The sequence below is a fragment of the Muscardinus avellanarius genome (assembly GCF_963383645.1).
Source record: "Muscardinus avellanarius genome assembly, chromosome: 2".
Taxonomy (NCBI): Eukaryota; Metazoa; Chordata; class Mammalia; order Rodentia; family Gliridae; genus Muscardinus; species Muscardinus avellanarius.
In genome coordinates, this window is record NC_137787.1 from 199,014,887 (window position 1) to 199,035,543 (window position 20,657).

The 20,657-nt window shown below is 45.6% G+C and overlaps 1 protein-coding gene across 1 annotated transcript in view; it reads left to right on the plus strand.

The window, feature by feature from the left end:
- The window catches only part of MYO16 (myosin XVI), a gene marked incomplete at both ends in the record, with an annotated part of 497,659 nt that overhangs the window by 16,994 nt on the left and 460,008 nt on the right, over positions 1 to 20,657 (plus strand). The window contains one exon of the mRNA XM_080689777.1: positions 4,061 to 4,324. Within this exon, the coding sequence (XP_080545903.1) occupies positions 4,061 to 4,324 (264 nt within the window). The remainder of the gene's footprint in view (positions 1 to 4,060; positions 4,325 to 20,657) is intronic.

The window sequence follows — 20,657 nt, forward strand, 5'->3', positions numbered from 1 at the left end:
GGGTCAGACAGTGATGCCCATTTGTTGAGCAGGACCTTTCTGGCTGCGAGTTTTCACCCCTGAAGTGAGTCATAGTGCTATCTTATTTAAACTGGCATTGGAAGCTTTGCTGGAATCTCCATCCCTGCTTAGCTGTGTTTCTAGTGAATATAAAGTCTCACTTCTTAGGGTGGTGAGGGTGGAGTGTGATCTGGGGCCACTTCAACACCAGGGGCTGATTAGGCGTGTGTCTTTCCATCTTCTCCTTTAGTGATGTCACACTGGAAACACTGGTAACGTGATATTGGCCAGCTAGGAATAATTCACCACAATAACAGCAAACAGTACAAATCAAAGACTCAACTCCCACCCTACCACCATTGGTCGTCAAGAATTTGTCAGTGAGCCACTAGGTAGAGAGTAATGGTGAAGCTTATTATTTAAAACTTTTGTTTCCCTGGAACATGTGGAAAAAATAACTTCCCAAACAATACCCCATAATTAAGGCAATGTCATAATAGAACACCTCCCCAAATAATAGTTGCTAGTCACAATAGAAGTTGGTTTCTTGCTTAGATCAAGTTAAAGATGCATTGATGGGAAGAAACCCTCTAGACAGTTCTGAAGGCTGCAAGGCTCCTTCCAGGTGTGGTGTCATTGGTGCGTGGTGTCTGTAGACACCATGATCGGGCCATCAATTGGAAAGAAGGGGAAAGAACAAGAATGTGGAACAATGCACGTGGGTGTTTTTATGAGCCAAACTTGGTATCTGAAAAATACTGTTTACACATGTCTTTGGAGATGAACAACTGGTTTCATGCGGGATTAGGCACTCTCTTCTACCACCACAGACATATGCTTTGTCTTGGTGCATGCATCTTGGTAATATTAATCTATGTAATGTTGTGAGAATGAAATCTCCTATAAGATCTAAATTGTGTTAGCTCATATATGGTTTCATGCTAGACAAGGGATGCCAGCCTCGTGAAAAAGTATTGTCTTTATCAAAGAAGAGTTCCCTACTCAGTTGTTGGGCAGGTATTACCTGGCAACGCGATTGCAGGGCGTGGTGGACATGCTTGAAATCCCAGGATTCGGGAGGCTGAGACAGAAGGATTGTGGTTCGTAGACAGCCTCAGCTACTTAGTGAGGCCCTTTGCAACTCAGTAAGACCCTGCTTCAAAATAAAGAATAAAAAATCGGGCTTGGGGAATATCTCAGAAGTAGAATGCCCCAGGGATCCATTCCCAGTATGGCAAAATAAATAAAAAACATAAGTAAGTAAGTAAATAAATACATAAATAAAAAGACTGGTGCAATCTAGGTGTGGTGGCGCCCACTTGTAATCCCAGCGTTCAAGAGGCTGAGACAGGAGGACTGCAGTTCGAAGACAGCCTCAGCTACTTAATGAGGCCCTTTGCAGCTCAGTAAGACCCTGTTTCCAAATAAAGAATAAAAAAATGGGCTGGGGTATAGATCAGAGTTAGAATGCCTCTGAGTTCCATCTCTAGTACCACAATCAATCAATCAATCAATCAATATAAAAAGCCTGGTGTACCCAGGATGTGGGATTCCAGGAGGGCACACTGACTGCACAAGCTCAGTCCCACATCCTCATTGGCTTACCTTCATGATGATCTGTCCCTTTCCTCACCTGAGGTGTTAGACGATGCCTCAGACTTCTGTTTTCAGTAACTGTTGCTTTGAGAATGTTGTCTTTCAGACAACAGACCCATATGCACATAGAATAGCTGACCCAATGGGAACCAGACCAAAAAAAAAAAAAAACCCTACAATCCTCAATATTTATTTATTTATTTTAAAATTTTTATTGGTGCATTATGTTCATACATCATATTGGGGTCAAAAACTTGTGTGTACAAACATGTACACATCACTGACTTAACCCCTACTCAATTCCCACCCCATTCCCTCCTCATTCCTCCCTCCCTTGCTTGGCCTTATTTATTTATTTACTTACTTACTTTTTCTGTGGTACTGGGAATTGAACCCAAGGGTATTCTACCTCTGAGCTACACCTCTAGCCATATTTTATTCTTTATTTTGAAACAGGGTCTCACTAAGTTGCAGAAGGAATCATAAGTTGCTGAGGCTGGTTGTGAACTTGTGATCCCCCTGTCTCAGCCTCCCAAGTACTGGGATTAAAAGCATGCACTACCATGCCTGGCTGAAATACACTTTTTTGATCATAAAAAAAACAACAACAACATACAGATTACTTGAAGGCAAAGAATAGGATGTTATTAATTAACAAAATATGTGCAAAATCAATATTTTCTATGTGTAATGAGTTTTACACTTAGCAACTGTGATTCTTCCAAATTGTAAGAAGCAGTAGGAAAGTAATTTAAGAGCAACCCTGGTGCCCCTTGTTGACAGACTATGAAGGATTGCCCAATGAATCACGAGTTGTCACTGTGAAGTCCTTAAGAGTTAATTGACGATTTGACCAGGAGCCCCTTCGTGAGAAGCTGGAGGACTGCTGGTTTATTAGATTATCCTCCCCTGCCAACGGCATGCTCATCAGCACATGGCACTCTCCCATGCTGTTCTTGACGATCTCTTGGACGCTGGATGACAACCTAGACAGACAGCCACAGATGCCGAAGTGATGAGAGCGTCAAAGTCCAGAAATCAAATGAGACGCAGTTTTTAAGCAGATCTGAGAGCAGAGACATTTCCTGCCTGGTCTTACTAAGCGCTCGCAGTCAATCTGCTCGTGGCAGTCACCATGGCTTGTGTCAAACCAACGCGCTCCAGAACGTTTGTCATTCTTTCAGAACTGCTGTTGTCAGTTGTCTGTCTGTGTTGGGGTCATTGGAAAGGGACAGCATTTTTTTCTGTAGCTAGCTGATATTTCTAACATCACTTTTTCAAATACATATGAAGAGTCTTATGAAAACTTGATTGTAAAATGCTTAGCTTTGTCAAATGCAAACACACAATGAACACAAGATTCCCCAGTCCCACTTTCTCTCTCTCTCTCCTTCCCTCTTAGGTGGAGGCGACTGCATATGTCCTTCTGAATCTTTTATCTTGATTATTCTTAAGCCTGTGTAGGACACATGTGGCTGTCATGTAATCATCTCTTTGGTCTTAGATAAATCAACAGCCTTTCTCAACTAGGTTTTCTTTTTGTGTAAAGCAGAGATGGTCATACGGATGCAGCTGGTGTTTGTGAGACTGAAAAGTGTCAGGAGAAGCAAGTAGAAATGGCGTGGGCATGACTTGTCCTGTCAGAAGAGTGGGCGGCATTCCAAAGATGAAGTCGATCCTTACTGTGCCCTGTTTTCAGATATTGCATATTTTAAGAAAAGGACACCTGGGCATGGTGGCACATGCTCGTAATCCCAGCATTCAGGAGGCTGAGACAGGAGGATCGTGATTTGTGGCCAGCCTCGGTTACTTAGTGAGTCCCTTTGCAACTCAGAGAGACCCTGTTGTAAACTAAGAATAAAAAAAAAAAAAAATAGGGCTGAGGGTGTAGTTCAGAGGTAGAATTCCCCTGGGTTCCATACCCAGTACCACAAAAAATAAAAATAAAAATAAAAACCACATAAACACTGCTCTGAACCTGTATTTGTAAGTCACATACTAGGGCTATCAGTGACAAGCATTAATTTTCTGCTACTCTGTCAATAAACAGAGAGTTAGCAGAATCTTCATGCTAGCAAACCAATTTGTTAAGGTGTTCTGAGGGACTGGGGATGACTCTCGGCCAGAATTTGATGTTTCAAGTATTGTTAACATTACTCAGTTGGACATTTAAGCCTTTGACGTGGATTCAAAGAAACAGGAAAGGAAGGATTGCTCCTCACTGTGTTGAACAAAGCTTCGTATCTCTAGCTAATTCTACTTTTGGTCTTATTATCATAAAGTCTGAGTAATATGTCAACTTTTTGTCTTCTATCAGTCTGTAAAAAGGACTTAGCATTTCAAGTACTGAGGATTGAATAAGCCGAGGGCTTGTGCAGTGTGTATCTCAAAGTCAAGGACTTTGTAGCACTCCACACCGATCGTAATGGGAGGTGTCCTGACAGCCCCTCCTCTTTCGTTCCAGGTTGCTTTCAGCTATGTAACGTTTTCCGATCCCATGAGATGGAAATTGACCAGTGCTTGCTGGAGTCCCTTCCCCTGGGCCAGCGGCAGCGGCTGGTGAAGCGCATGCGCTGCGAGCAGATCAAGGCCTACTATGAGCGCGAGAAGGCCTTCCGCAAGCAGGAAGGGTTCCTGAAGAGGCTGAAGCATGGGCGGAGCCACAGGGTGCATTTCCACCTCGCAGACATGATTCAGGACGCCATCATCCACCACAACGACAAAGAAGGTACAGGCGCGGGCGAGGAAAGCTTCCTCGCGGGGCTCCTCGTGATCAGTTTGTATTTGCTTTTTTCTTGGTGGGAAGAAGGGAGATGAATGTTCTTTTTTGAATAGAGGAGGCTGATCTCTTTTAAATGTCTGAAATATTCAAGAAAAAATGCTCTTTATAAAGAATATGGTTAAAAGTTCCAAGTCTCCAGAGTGAAAAAAAAAAGTGGAAATCAAATGATTTCCTTTTAAGTTATTCATTCAAAATTTTAATCACTTTTTATGATGATTCTGGCGGCACACTTTATTATTAGCTCATACGTGTATAGTTATGGTAGTAAAGTCGATTTCCTCGAAAATTCTTAGCATATAAGAGGCAGTTTATCAAAAGAATCATTGTCTATATCAAAGCCTTGAAATCTTTCCCTCGTTGTCTTCTAGTAGTTTAATAGTTTCAGGCCTTACATTAGGGTCTTTGAGCTAGTGCAGTGGTCACACCTGTAATCCCAACAACCCAGGAAGCCGAGGCAGGAGGACCCCGAGTTTGAGACCCCCTGGGCAACTCTGCCTTAAAATAAAACAAAAAAGCCGGGCGTGGTGGCGCACGCTTGTAATCCCCGCGCTTGGGAGGCAGAAACAGGAGGATCGCGCAGGTTCGAAGCCAGCCCCGTGCGCTGGTTTAGGAGACCCTGTTTCCAAATAAAAATGTAAAAATAGGTCTGGGAGTGTAGCCCGGAGGTAGAAGGGCTTCCAGGAACCCCAGTACCACCCCCCCAAAAAAAATAAATAAAACAAAAAGAGTTTGGGATGAAGCTCAGTGGTCCTGCACCCCTGGGTTTCATCCCTAGTGCCTATGGGGGGAAAAGAAAAGGAAAGAAAAATGTCTTTGATTCATGTTGAGCTGCTTTTTGAACAGGGTGAGAAATAGAGGGGAAGTTTCCATCTTTTGCATATAAATGTCCAGTTTTCTCAGCAGCATTCATAGAAGAGGCTGTCCTTTCCTCAGAGTGTTTCTAGTGACTTTCCAGGGAAGCAATTAGCTGTAGATGTGTGGGTTTATTTGGGGGCTCTCCATTTTGTTTCTTTGGTCCTGTCTCCACTTCCATGCTGTGTGGGTTACTATAGCTATAGGTGTGAGGTATGTTCTGTGATCCAGTACCTGGATATTTCAGCTTTCTTCATTTTGTTCAAGACTACTTTGGCTTTGTTCATCTCGTACACTTGGCAGGCTTTTGGCATCACGGTTTTCTAAGGACGCCCAGTCCACAACTCAGTAGTCTTCAAAGAATGAGTTCTGCACGTTTCGTGTGGTCTCCTGTATGGATTTTCTGTTTTTGTTGTTAGGGTCTACTTTCCCAAGTTCTATTATGTGGGAAATGATTTATTTTATAAGTCAAGAAAGCCTTAAAGGAACAAATAAAAATTAATTCACCTGGATTGACCCTAAAATCAGTGGCTGAATTAGTCCAAAGGGGGCATTCTTCACAATGTACTAACCCCAACTTGAAATCCAGGGAGCTCTGAAACCAGTGTTTTTGTTGCTTATTTAGCAGCAGGACTTTAAATATGTTCAATTTGGAAAAATCTTAAACTTAGTAGTGTGTATTTTTGAGGCTTTTAAATGGGGACTGTGAATATGCATCCAAGAAAACTGATAATACATTATAAACAATAATAATTGTAAGCCGAGCGTGGTGGCGCACGCTTGTAATCCCAGCATTTGGGAGGCGGAGACAGGAGGATCCTGGTTCACAGACAGCCTCAGCTAATTAGTGAGACCCTTTGCAACTCAGTGAGACCCTGTTTCAAAATAAAGAATAAAAAATAGGGCTGGGGTGCATTTCAGAGTTAGAATGCCCCTGGGTTCCATCCCCAGTACCATAAGAAATAAAAAATAAAAAATAACAACTGTAATAAAACTCAAGTACTTCTTTTCATGGCTGTGTGTGGGCTTGTTAGTTAATTTTGTGCCATGTATACATATATATGTACGTGTACATATATGCATATGGCATGTATATATGCCAGGGAATGAATATACAAACACAGACATATCAGGAAAAGAATGAGATTAATCTACATATAATCATATATATAGTACTGAAAGTAGTGAAAGTAAGCTACAGAGTACCTAAGATATCCTGTAATCTAACCCCCTCACATTAAAGTAACTGAGCTCTACCCTCTGCGTGTTCTCTGGAAGGCTGTCCATAGCACTCTTGCCTCTCATCTTGCTGTTCCACGTCACTTGCAGTTATTCACTGAAGGGATTCCCCTGTCTGAATTTCTAAGCACACCGAGGGAAGGGGCAGTGTCCACGGTCTCACTGTTCCTCCACCTACCTTACAACTCCAGCAGAGTGGAGTGAAACAGAGTGAAGCCATCTGTCCTGCCACAGCCTCACCCACAGTATCTGTCTTTACACGGAAGCCTGTATGGATTCTATCACTCCAAACCTCACCGTGGTCCATAATTACAGTGCAGCAATAATAAAAACTATGTGCAAGTAAAATAAAAGTAGTGGATGAAAATATTTATGTAGAAAGTTAAAAAGACTCTTGTGCAAAACATCTACATAGCAAAATAATGTCTCTATGAAGGTTAAAAAATTAATAGTAGTGAATTCATAAGCCCAGAGACCAAAGAGCAGCTGGTGTGTACATATATATATAGCATCATGTTTCCCCCATACATTATAATGTTGTGGGGAAACATGTGTGTAGCACAATCTGAACTAATTCTTTTTAAGCAGTTGCTTAAGATTAAACAGAGGAAAACAAAACTCAGCGTAGAGGAGAAAACAGTAAGTGGACAAAAGGGAAACGAGGTCAGGCAGGACTGCGGCGGTAATCAAAGCTCCTGGAGAATGTGACCCTGAAGTCTGAAGGAAGGAAGAACAGGCTGCCCTAAGAAGCGCTGTGGACAAGCCCTGCGTGGGACCTGGAAAGCCACCTGGAAGGAGGGTGGCCACCTAGGTGACTTAGGGAGCACCAGGTCATGGGGACACCTCAAGGTCTTGAAGCAGAAAGCAGTGGGGGCCATTGTAGGCTCCTAAGATGGACATTTGTAGACTACAAATGAATTTTAGCACAAATTAATTAGGGATAAATGGCTAAAGGTTGGATCAGTGTGTGGGGATAGGAACTGGAGGCAAGTCCACCAACCACAGTCCTACTGCTTCAGTTTCACATGAGAAGAGAGAGCAGGGGCAGGGTCGTTGCCATGGGGTTAAGAAGGAAAGAGAAAACCCCAGTGCCGCTCCCTTGAAGCGGGTGTCATTCACAAAGCACATACAAAGCCTTGCTTCTGTGAAGGGGAGCTGGGATTGAGACTTAGAACACTCCTACCTCTCATGTTCCACCTTCTGGTGTGATTAAGTTGAGAATACAGTAGGACAGGTAATGCTGAGCAAGGCCTCTTGGAAGGGATGGGGCTCATCCTATGGGATCTGGGTCGAGCGAGCCTGGTGGGTGTTCTAAGGTCCCAGCCTGTTGGAGGAGGAGCAAGACCACCAGTGCAGAGGGGCAGAATGAACAAGTAGGGTGAGAAGAAGGAGAGGCGTAGACCATGTAGAGTTCAGGAGATACATGCAAAGAGGCCTGGCTGCTGAGTGTGGACGTCTGAAGCCATTGGAGAGTGGGGAGGAAGGAAACCTGATATCACTCAGGAGTTAGCAGGATCAGCTAGCTGAAGCAGCATTTTTTTTTTTTTTTTTTGGTGGTACTGGGGTTCCTGGAAGCCCTTCTACCTCCGGGCTACACTCCCAGACCTATTTTATTATTGGAAACAGGGTCTCTTAAGCCAGCACGGCTAGCTTAGAACCTGCGTGATCCTCCTATCTCTGCCTCCCAAGTGCGGGGATTACAAGCGTGTGCCATCACGCCCAGCTGAAGCAGGATTTTGAATGACTGATGGTCATTCGAGGTCAGAAGCAGGGGATCTAATTAGGAGGCTCTTACAGTGAGGTGAGAGATGATGGCATCTTGGACCAAAGCAGACCAAGAGGATGGTAGGAACTAGTCAGTCTTGGCTCTCTGTCTAGGAGAGAGTTGACAGAAGATGGTGGTTAACTGGCTGTAAAAGTGTATTCATTTTCTACTGCTATCATGGTAGTGCCCCATAAATTTGGTAGTAGAAAACAATATACCTACATTATCTTATCATTCTGTAGGTCAGAAGCCAGGTATGGGTGTTACTGGGATAAATCAAGGCATGCTTAGACCTGTTCTTGGCATTGCCCAGCCCCTGGAGACCGTCACCCTCCCCCACTCACAACCTCTCCTCCTCCGTCCTCAAGTCAGCCACGGCAGATGGTCTTCCTCTCGCGCTTGCACCTCACAGCTTGCCCTTTTCTTTTTCCACCATTGTATCTGACTGACCAACGCTTCTACTCACGTCTTCCATTTCCAGGATCCTGGATGATAACTCTCGACTTAGGATCATCTCACTATTCTATGGCCAGTTCATCAGCAACTGTCATTTGCTTTCCCCAGATAGTTAACATATCCACAAGCCTCGCACTATAGGGCAAAAAGTGGGAGTCAAAATCCTACCTCCCCTGAGGTTTGGGGACTCAAGTGTAGTATCAAGTTTTGGGACCTGGAAAACTGTAAGAAGGAAATGCACTGATAAGTTTAGGATTCCCCCAGTAGAGTATAGGGCTGCCACTCTGGCTGGAGGTAGACATCTGAAATGCAGGAACAAGAAGATGGCACTGAATGCCCACAGAGTAGATGCCATCACCCAGGGAGCAAGCTTAGACAAAAGTAGAAGAAGTCCAAGCCAAGATCTGAGAATTCCAAGACTAAGACTCCCCCGAAATGATTATAACCCCAGGAACAACCAGGAAGAAAGGAGAAGGATGGGGAAAGCCTTTCTTGGGAGCCAAGTGGTGAGAAGCTTTCAAGGGGGAGAGACTAGTATCAGGTGACGTAGCTCAGCCGTGCAGGATGGAGACAGAATGGCCCATCGCACTCATAAATATCGAAGCCATTAGTGTTGGTGCATTGTTGGGAACAAAAAATTGAATGGACAACCAGAAGACAGGGACAGTGTAAGACTGTGTGAGGAGTTTGCTGTAAAAAGAGCCTGTGAGATAGTTGCAGAGGGAAGAGAAGTGAGGAGGTGTTGCAAGCATGTATGCCAAAAATAGCTCATTTGAGAGGGAAAAACTGATTTTGCTGGAGTAGGAGAGGAGAGTGCAGGGAGAGATCGATGCACTGGCATGAGGGCTGGTGTCCACATGAAGCGTCTGGCTCTAGCTGGGATCTTTTATACTGCTAGTCCTCAATCCTGCTGCTTGGTAGAATCCTCTGGGGGGATTTTAATTTCAATATCTAGGCCCTACCTTAGAAATGGCGACATAATCAGTTTGAAGTAGAACCAGGGCAGTTTCTGGAGATGCCTAGGAGACTTGATGTAGGGGCTGAGGAACTCCATCCTAAGGTGGTGGTGGTGGGGCGGTTAGGGTGTGGTCGGTGGGATGGCAGCCTATGGTACCTCTTTCTGGTTCACATTCTGCCTGATGAGGGAACCACAGATGTCAGTTCAGGGTAAGGATGGAGAAGAGGAACTTCAGGTTAGGAGAAGAGGCAAATGTGTAGGAATATGAGTAAGAGCAGACAAGAGAAATACAATATGAAAAAAATATATAGGACTTAGAGGAAAAGTTAAAAAGCAAAGCTAAAACTCAAAAAGAAGGATCCCAGATGACTCAGGAGCTTCAGATATGTTTTGGCAAAGCCCTTCTCCTCCTTTGCTCTATTCCTGACTTTCGGATTTCCTCTCCTAGGATCTTCCTGTAGTTTTTGGAGTACAGTTTGTCCTCAGTCTTCATGGAAATTGTCCCAAGTGCACTCAGATACCATTTTGGTGAAATATAATACAAGTGTATCAGTAAGCACTCAATAGTTCTTGCCAAATTAAAATCTTTTGGTAACCGTACATGCTTGGCAAAGGCCTCCTTAACACCTATTTTTAGATGTAGTAACTGAAACGAGCACATTCAGTGCAGCAGGTTGTTTATATATGATGCCGGCATAAAGATACTAAATTTAAGTAAGCAGTCAGATCCGATTTTTTTCAATTCAAAAGAAGGAAAGAATAAATTCAATTTGAATAATCCATGAGTAGCTTCACATTAGGTTTCATTGAAAGAACTGCTTTTAGTTTGTATTTGATTTTTGAATGGCAGCTGAGAGCAAGAGCGGATGAGTCGGTTTCACACTGCCTGGGCTAATGACCAGCGTAAGGCCCTCGTCGTAACAGGTGCATCAGGAAGCAGGAGAGATGGTCAGTCCCACGCATGTACACAGACACATATACACACAAGGTTTTTATACATGCACATGCTGTTTACGTACAAAAACACCTCAGTAAGTCTCTCCTATAACCTATCTTGTTTATTCTTTATCACAGAAAAAAATAAATTTCTGATGATGTTGGAGCATATATTCAGAAAGGCGTTCCATATAACGTATTCACTGTCATCAGTCGTGGAGTAGAGTTTATTACTGATGGATGCAAAGTTCATGGACCATAATGATCTTGCATCAAAATATGAAACAGTTGTATGACTTGAGAGAAGAATTTGATTTTTCTAACCATCAAAGTTTTAAACATGGCTGGGCGTGGTGGCGCACGCTTGTAATCCCCGCACTTGGGAGGCAGAGACAGGAGGATGGCGCAGGTTCCAAGCCAGCCGCGCGTGCTGGCTTAGGAGACCCTGTTTCCAAATAAAAATGTAAAAATAGGTCTGGGAGTGTAGCCCGGAGATAGAAGGGCTTCCAGGAACCCCAGTTCCACCAAAAAAAAAAAAAAATTAAACATACTGGGCATGGTGGCACTCACCTGTAACCCCAGTACTTGGGAGGCTTAAACATGAGGTTTGTAGGATGGGGGACAGTCTCAGCAACTTAGCCAGACTCTCAGTACCCTAGCAAGACCCATTTTAAAATTAAAAAATAAAATAGACCTGGGGGTATAGCTTGGACCGGAATGCCCCTGTATTCAATTCCCAGAAATACACACACACTCTCTTGCACTTCAGAGTCCTCTTTCACTCTAAAGGCAATGATCGCATCATGAGAAACTGCCTGGTGACCTCACTTGAGCGAATGACCTTGCAAAGTCCTACTTCCTCAGCCCGTCACTGGGACCAGGCTTTCCACGTCAAATCTGGGGAGAAACAAACGTTCAGTCCACGGAGGGTGCGTTTATACAGTAGATGAAGCTGTTCTCAGTACGAGAAAATGGTTCTATGTATTTTACTTCCTTTAAAGCTCGCCTCTGCCTTGGAAACACTCTCATGAGTTCCCAAATACATCACCGTATTGGAGGAAAAGGTTGAATTTCTGGCAATTTAAGAGATTTTGTTGTTTTGAAAAGGCAAACCATCTTTTTAAAGCATTTTGACCTCTCCAGGGTATGCTTCTTTTCTTCCAGAAATGTATCCTGGGAGGGAAGGAATGCAGTGGTATTTTCACTCATTGTTAAGCTGCTAATGGAGTCAGGTGTACATGCTTATGCAGTTGAGAAAGTGAAAGTTATTACCAGAAGAAAAGAACTTTTCATATGAATCATTGCTTAAACATTGCAAATTGTGTTTTTGCATAAATAATTTTTCTCTTATTTTGAAGTGTTTTTTTTTTTTTTTGGCTTACTGAATGTAAAAAAATCCAAGGTACTTCTCATGGCCCGTGGTGTTATTTAATGCTCAAGATCTGCAGCATGTCTTTTAAATGTATTTCAAAAATATTTAACCATATAAATGTCACATTTTTGGAAGGAGAAATCTAGTATTTTTTGCTGCTTTATTGTTCTCTTCTAGAAATTGGTGACATTTTAGTTGCAATTTGTCATTTCAATATCTTGCAATATCCAGTCTAGAATGTGTTAAGTCTTTTCTCTTTAGAAAGAAAATATGTTCTAAATTTTCTGAGAGAGAGAGAGAGAGAGAGAGAGAGAGAGAGGAAGATCCTCCCGTCTCAGCCTCCCGAATGAATGCTGGGATTACAAGCGTGAGCCATTAATTATTTCTTATTGGTGCATTGTAGTTGTACATCTTAATGGAGTACAAGATGGTGGAGGCACACACGTACACATCACCCAGTCAGCCCTTCCCCAGATCCCACCCCATCCCCTCCCCTCCTCCTCCTCATGTTTGGCTAAGTGATTGATATGTTTGTGAATGGACATCATGTACATTAGGGAGTTTCCCTCTCCTCCCATCCCCCTTTGGCAGGTCGCCTTGTTTGCTCACCTATAGCTTCTCCTTCTTCATCAAGGCATTCGTGCAGCTTTAACGAACACAATTGTAACGTTTTTGGCGTGAACCACCATGATGAGAAACATTCTAGGACACAAAATTCGGGTCATGTATGGAATGCCCGTAGGTCTCCCCAGTGGAGCCGGAGTTAACTAATCTGAATGTCTCATATGTTAAGTACTTTGGTTTTCAAAGCAAATATATACAAGCATCTTTCTGGGCATGTTGGCATATGCCTGCAATCTCAGTACTCGAGAGACTGAGATGAATCAGTCAAGGCCAGCCTCAACAACTTAATGAGACCCTCAGCTACTTAATAAGACTCTGTTTCAAATTAGAATATAAAATAGGGCTGGCGGTGTGGCTCAGAGGTAGAATTCCCCTGAGTTCAACATCCTAGTGTCAAAAGAACGGAGGGTGGGAGAGAGGGAGGGACAGAAAGAAGGAAGAAAGGAAGGAAGGAAGGAAGGAAGGAAGGAAGGAGGGAAGGAAGACGAATTACCTTGGCCTTACAGAAGAGATTAAAGAATTTTCCAGTGAAAAAGCCATTACAGCCCCGTGCTGCCTGCCTCTTCCACACTGCAGAGGGGCCGCACACCTGCTGGAGTTCTGGGGAAGATGGCTTTAGGGTCCCACCACCTTGCTACCTGCCCACCAGGACACCAGACCCCTTGGGAAGCCAGGCTGTGTGTCCAGCCTTTTCTGTAAGTGAGCCCAGGAGAGGGAGGGTGCAGGAAAATGTGGCTCAGATAAGTTACTTGCCAAGGCAGCCGCAGGAACAGGATGCCGGTAGCCTCTAGAGAAAAGAGTCGGCTTTCAACTCCAGGTCCTCTCCACCCCGAGTTCTCTGCGTCTCTACGCGTGCGGCTCTTATCCATGGCGAGCGTCGTGGCTCTGGGCAGATGAGCACCTCATGCTGCTGTCTGCATTGCACTCTGATGTTTCAAATTAATAGGCCGCAGGTGCTGGGCAATTGAAGATGTCCAGTCATAAAATATAAAATCATAAAAAGTTAGAAGTTAGGGAAATTTAAATTCTGAAGCATTCTGTATGAAGTGAATGCACAGCTTAGTATTTCACTGATACAGAACTCATACTCCTGGGAAATATTCATTATTTTAATTGCTTGTTGTATGGTCACAACTTTCTGAGGTACTGTGAGAATAACTGAAAAGGGTGAAAAGGTACTTTATATCATTTATAATCTAAATAGAAAAATACAGTGTCCCCTTTTTTAAAAAGAGTTCCATTTTAAAGGAATTGCTATGAGCCAGGCGTGGTGGTTAACGCTTGTAATCCCAGTATTTAGGAGGCTGACACAGGAGGATCAGAAGTTTGCAGCCAGCCTCAGCTACTTAGGCCCTCTGCAACTTCCTAAAACACTGTTTCAAAATAAAGAATAAAAAATAGGGCTGGGGATGTAGGTTGGAGGTAGAATTCCTTGGGTTCAATCTCAGATGTTGCAAAAAAAAAATGCAATAAAGGAATTGGTATAGGTATTCACTGGAGGGACTTAAGTGGAAGATGAATCTAAAACTCAGTTTTCATGGAAATGTTTATGTAGTTTGACAAAAGGAAAGAAAGGGGCGTGAGCCCAGTGCTGAGCCACAGGAGAGCACATTTCCAGTGGAGGCCCTGCTCAGGGTCTCTGGGGCTTGGCATGGATTCTGGCTCTGGAGCTGGAGGGCTAGTCCTCAGTCTGGTTCTCAGGAGCTGTGTTTCTGTCCAGACACCATCTGTGCCTCCCCTTCCTACCTACAAATGCTGGCCAGCGGTGCACCTCTTCTATGAGTGGATGTAAGAGGAGTTGTCAGAAAATCCGTGCAAAGACTTTCAGGTGACATCTGTCAAGTGTCACTGCTGCACGTGCATAATGCGCGTTAGCCTCCTTTATGGCTTGGAAGAGAATTAAGGGCTATGACGGCGCACTAAAGAGCCGCTAACGACCTTGACTCACAGCTGAGTCAGGGTGCTCACTGCGGGGATAGATGTGCAGGAGTGGAAGCTCTAGGAATGTCAGGAGCAATCATGTTATAAGTGATAATGAATGATATAATTATAGAGGGGAATCTGACGATCGACAGATAAGCTAGGGAATTAATATAACTGCAAGATACCGAGAAATAGGAATTGGAGGTACCTTTGGAGATGGATTAAGAGAAATTCCTCATTATAAAGGGCTCTGAGCAGCTTTGTACTCATTCCTTTTTCTACCAGGACAGTGCGCCAGTCACCTCTTTAAGTATTTTCTGTGCATCGTCTCATTTGGCCCCAAATAATCCTGTCAAGTCCTTTGCTGGGTCAAATCACATCCCCTGCAGCTCCGGGCCGCCTAGGACCTGTGAATTTGACCTTATTTGGAGAGTAGAGTATCTGCAGTATAATGAAGGTCAGGGCAAGCGGGACTGGAGCTGAGTGGTCCTGATCCGGTGTCGGGCATCCCCCTAGAATCAGGGGGATTTGAACAGAGGAACAAGCAGAGAGCAGCCAGCCAGGTGAGGCGGAGGCAGAAGTGTGGCAAGAGCCCAGTATGCCCAGGAGTGGCCCAGACAGACGGCAGCCCGGGCAGCGGAGGAGAGGCCTGTGCCATTCTCCCTTGGCACCTCTGCCGGGAGCACGCCCCTGCTTGCACCTCGGTCTTACACTCTGAATTTCAGAACTGGGGGAGGATGCATATGTATTTCGTAGTAAGCTCCCCACTTCCTGTGACTGGATTACCGTTGCCCTCGGGAACAAGCGCAGGCACGTGCACATACCCCCCATTGCCATAGCGCAGGATACTGGAGTTTGAGGGAATCAGCAAACCTGCTCAGGATTAGAGTGCAGAGTTGGTCCCCAACCCACATCCCTGCATTCCCGGTTCCCTGCGGCACCGCCCCCTGGTATCCTGGAGCTGCTGTGCAGACTCCCTGTATGCAGAGGTGTAGGTATCAATTCCTTTTCCACCTCCAAGGCCCCACGAGTCTGGAATCTTAGAGCCGACTGCACCAGGCCCACCTGTACTGCCATAGAAACCAGCACACCAGGCGCTGGAGTGAAACTGGCCAGGGGTGGGCCGCTCCTGGGGAAGGGGCTGCAGGTTTGGAATGATCTTTGCTGCTCCCGCATTCTCCCTCCTTGTCCTGGGATCTTTGCCACCCTAATGTCAGTCCAGAAGACATCCGCAGGTCCGATCTCTCCACTCACTGCCACACGGCAGGGCCTGTGTGGCCCTGGAGCCCCAGGAGGCAGTGCGTGGGGTAGGCTGGGCACAGGCTGGATGCCTTTCCTTGGCGCCTCCATCGGGCTGGGGTGCTGCCTGCTCTTAGCATCCTTGGCCCAGCAAGCGCCATATGTCTTCCTCTTCTTTCCCCTTGCCCTCCACCCCTTCTTCCCTCCAGAGTCCCTGGGCCACTCTGGTTCCCTGCAGCCCCATCAGAGCCCCACCAGCACACGCTGAGGCCTGCCGGGAAGCAGCAAGGGCAGTGTGTACTGACCTCCTGGGAAATTCACATGTTAGTCCTCTGGGTAGGGACATCATGAACCACAGCTGTGAGCACTGGAGTAGGATGACGCCACGAAGCTTTTAATCCAAGAGCTGAGGTCGAGACCTCTTCCACAGAACTTCTTCTGTGTTGCCGTCTGTCTGTCTGTCTGTCTGTCTGTCTGTCTATCTATCTATCTATCTATCTATCATCTATCTATTTTTGTGGTACTTGGGATAGAACCCAGGAGCCTTCTACCTAAGCGCTACACTCCCAGGCCTATTTTTATATTTTATTTATTTATTTATTTGTTTGTTTATTTATTTCTCTGTGTGAGTGTGTGTGTGTGTGTGTGTGTGTGTGTGTGTGTGTGTGTGGTACTGGGGATGGAACCCAGAGGCATTCTACTTCTAAGCTGTACTATAAGCTCTATTTTAATTCTTTATTTTGAAACAGGGTCTCACTGAGTTGCAAAGGGCCTCACTAAGTAGCTGAGGTTGTCCTTAAACCTTGATTCTCCTGTCTCAGCCTCCCAAATGCCGGGATTACAAGCGTGAGCCACCTTGCCCGGCTATATTTTTATATTTTATTTGGAAACAGGGTCTCACTAAGTGGCTGAAAGCCTCATTAAGTGGCTGAGGCTGCTTTGAACCTGCATGATTTTCTTGACTCAGCCTCCCAAGTACTGGGATTATAAGCAGTGTGGGACACCTTTAAGGAGAATCAGTTTTTCCTTTCTTATGTGGAAGTCACTTTTCCTGCATAGTGATTGGGGCGACTGGCATTTCCTAGTTAATTCTGGGTTTACGGCTTCCTCTCCGCTCAGGCGGTGTCTGGCTCTGAACGTGGGAGAGTGAGGGACAGGCGGACACGTGTCTGCTCTGTGGCCCTGGGCCACAGTTCCAGGGCCTGGACTGTGCTTCTCATGTGGTGTTCACTGTCTTGGTCCCAGGGTTTCTCTGCCAAGAACAGCTTCCTTCTGCTTCCTGCAGAGCAAACCCTGCCCTCCATGTAGCCCCCAGCCCCCGGGCAGGACGAAGCCCCTTCTCCAGGGCGCTGCCAGTGCTCACTCCTGGAAGCCACAGTCAGTGTCCCACACCCATAGTGCTCCTGGGAGCGTGTGCTCTTCAGCAGAAGGACTATAGCTTGTTCTACCCCTGGATCTCCTTAGCATCTCCTGAATCACTGCCAGCTTCCAGGCACTTCTCTAGGTGCTGGGAGGGGCAGCAAGGACAGGGCGGCTGGCTCACAAAGCACCCCAAGCAAGGGCACAGGAATAAAGGTTGGGGTCTTTGCCTGCCAAACAGCTTAATAATAGTCCATCCTGGAGACTGTGTACGCATCGGAGTTTTTTCCAGGGAGCCAGGGCCAGTAGACACACACACACACACACACACACACACACACACACACACACAATCTCAGCAGTCATGCACACACAGAGCAAGTATGCACACATATTCACATGCACCCCCCACAGAAATGCATACATGCATATACACACCCCCACATGTGTGCACACACACATGCACACACAGATTCACATGCACACATACACTCATGTGCACACACCCTCACAGGCGTGCACACACACAGAGCAAGCATGCACACACACTCACATGCACACCCCGCACATGCATGCACACACACATGCACACAGAGCAAGCGTGTGCACACAGATTCACATGCACACACACCGCCACAAGACATGTATGCATACACACACTCATACACTCAAAACACACACCACAGGCATGCACACAAACACACATACACACACGTGGGCGCACACACACATTTATAGGCAAAGGTACCGTATACGTGTGCAGGTGTTCTCCCAGTAGCATTCACACTGAAAGGAAGGGACATCGCGGGTTGTGGTCTGCCTGGTGGGATCGTCTCTTGATTTCCTAGTCTCACTCCTTCTGCCTCTTTCTCACCATGAAGTCCTTAGAGCTACTCTCTTCTACCGATGTAAATAAGAATTAATGACAGAACATAAAATCTTTAATTTCTAGCTCTTCGCATTCCTAGCTTAGCTTTTGATTAAATTGAAACTCAAAGAAACTGAACATTTCGGTCCATGCTACTGCTAGGCTCTCTGATCCATCAGATTGTAGACAGTCGTGGTATAAACCGCACTGTGGATATAACCTAGAGTTTCCTGATGTGTTGTGCTCACAACAGTTTCTGAAAAAGAAAGAAAGAAAAGAATGATTGGTAATTCTCGTAGTAAAAAGGCACAATCTGTCAGGGTCCGGCCCGCTCTGTAGTTTATAAGCACAGCAGGAAGACAATCTGTAGATGCTATTTATCTTTGACAGAAGAGTAGTACATGATGAAATAAACCTTTTTACAGGGAGAATGCGCACTCACCATTTATAAGATCAGAGAAATCGCTTAGCGTGTGCAGGAATGGACAGGACTGAATGTATGATCAGAGTTTCCTGAGCTTTTCAATTCAGAGAATGTCTAGACTTGGGGATCTCTGGATTCTGAGAACTGCCTTCTGAGAGTGGCTGGTAAAGCAGCATTTGGCAGCCGTGTTAGAACGTTTGCACTGGACACAACACGCTGGCCTCCTGGAGGTCACTCTCCCCCCAGCCCTGCAGGATCCTCTCACAGGGCCAGTTCCATGGGGGTGATGTTTCACAGCAGAGCAAGGGCCACATCCCCTTCCTGGGATCCTCGCCCTTCACAGCCAGCACCCCAGAACGTGCCATGGTCCAGGGCTCTCCCCTCCTCTCTTGTCTCCCACCTGGCTTTTCCCCAGCAGTTCCTCCAAACCTGCTGGGAATGGCCATCTCTGCTGCCAGCAGGGGCCAGACTTTCAGTCCTTGTCAGGAGTATCTACCAGCAGCTCCCAGTGGCCGGTCGTCCCGTGCTTCCCGATGATGGTTCTTGTATTTTTCTCCTTGGTTCTCGTCTGCCTGGCTGGCTCTGCATTCCCAGGCATCTTTGCAGGTGACCGCTCGTCTTTCCAAGTCTGAGCCACCTGGCAGGACCTGTAGAGAGCGCAGGGGCTGACTGCGCCAAGCCGGGTGCGTCCTGCCACAGGCGTGGAGGCTGGGACCCAGGCCCAGGTGGCAGCAGCCCTGTTCCTCCTGTTGGTGCGGTGGGCTTTGGGCTGCTGTGCCCTCCAGTGGCCTCCCCTCTGTGCACCTTGCTTCCAAACACAGTTGCTCTGGGGATGGAGCTTAACATATGACTTTGAGAGGGGACACCATTCTATCCATCCAAAACCCAGGTCTTAAGATGCCCCTCTGTCTACTCTACTAATTCAGCAAACCACATCCCATGGTAAACACCAAATTTTACACATGCCACGAATCCCCGTTCTCTTTCCACCTTCACAGCTTTTCCCGCCCCTAGTCTAGCATTTACTCAGATACCAACATGATTATTGACTCAGGATTAGCCTCCTCAGCATCCTGAAACTCAGGCATTACATAGAGCTTGACCATCTTGTCCTATCACAGAGGCAGAGAAAAGGCTCAATTAAACAACTAGTATGGATGTAGGAAAGAACACTTTTTCTTTTTAGCACCTCAAAGAATTAATCTAGCTCTTAGGTTTCTGGTTACTAGACACACGTGGGGAAATTGGTATCGTTCTGATGCTGGGAAAACCCTGAAGAACCTGCATCCCAGAGCTCCTCCCACCACGCCGCTGGCCATTAAATGCAGTGGTTGTCTCCTGCCTCTTTGTGATTTCTTTTTATTCACCCTGCCTCTACCACAAAAGAGCTAAATCCTATTCATCTTGCAAAGTATGTGTTCAACAGCACCTCCTCCTGGAAGGTGCCGTGATTTCCTGAAGGTAAATAGCTCTCCTCTCTACTCCTTTGGGCATTTTTAAAATTACAACTAGAATTTACTTATTTATTTCTACTTTATAATAATCCTTAGTAAAAATGCTTTATCTTTCCTGTTCTGAGCAACTCAGGTGCAAGATTCAGTCCTGAACTGTTTCATGTCCCAATCAGAGTGGATGACTTGCGGCAGGCTCCTAAGAGAAGCCCCCCACCCTGCCCCCCGCCTCCACACCCTCCAGTCGCCCTTGGGCTCCAGAAGTGGGGGAACTACTGATAGATTTTACAATTTGTTGAAACCAGAGAAAAATATATAAAAAGAAACACCCGTGGGAAGCATTTGCAAGCAGGAAATCTGTGTCTGATAAATGAGCCGCTTCCTGCAGGATTGGTGTGTGGCATAAGAAGCCGCAATTCCACTCACCAGCACAGCTGTGTGATTCTAGAAACCAGCTCTGAATACCCTGGGGCAACATAGATTTGACAATCACCTCTATTTCCTGCTCAATTGAAAACGACTGTATAAAAACGCAGGATTGCTTTCTTGTTCTAATAAAATGAAGATCACAAACGTAATTAATTTTATGTCCAGTTGGAATTTTTGATGGGTAAGGCTTGACATTAAACATGGAGTGAGGGGCTGCACTATTCATCGGTGACTCTTTTTTTGAGGGACGGTGGTATGGAGAAACAGGTTTGTATCTCTGGGGATTCCGGTGAGGTCAAGGGACTGCCTTCCACAGGAGGTCAGGGTGGCTGTACAGCCAGGAAGATAAGATGAATTAGAGGACTGATAAGGATTGTAAAGCTA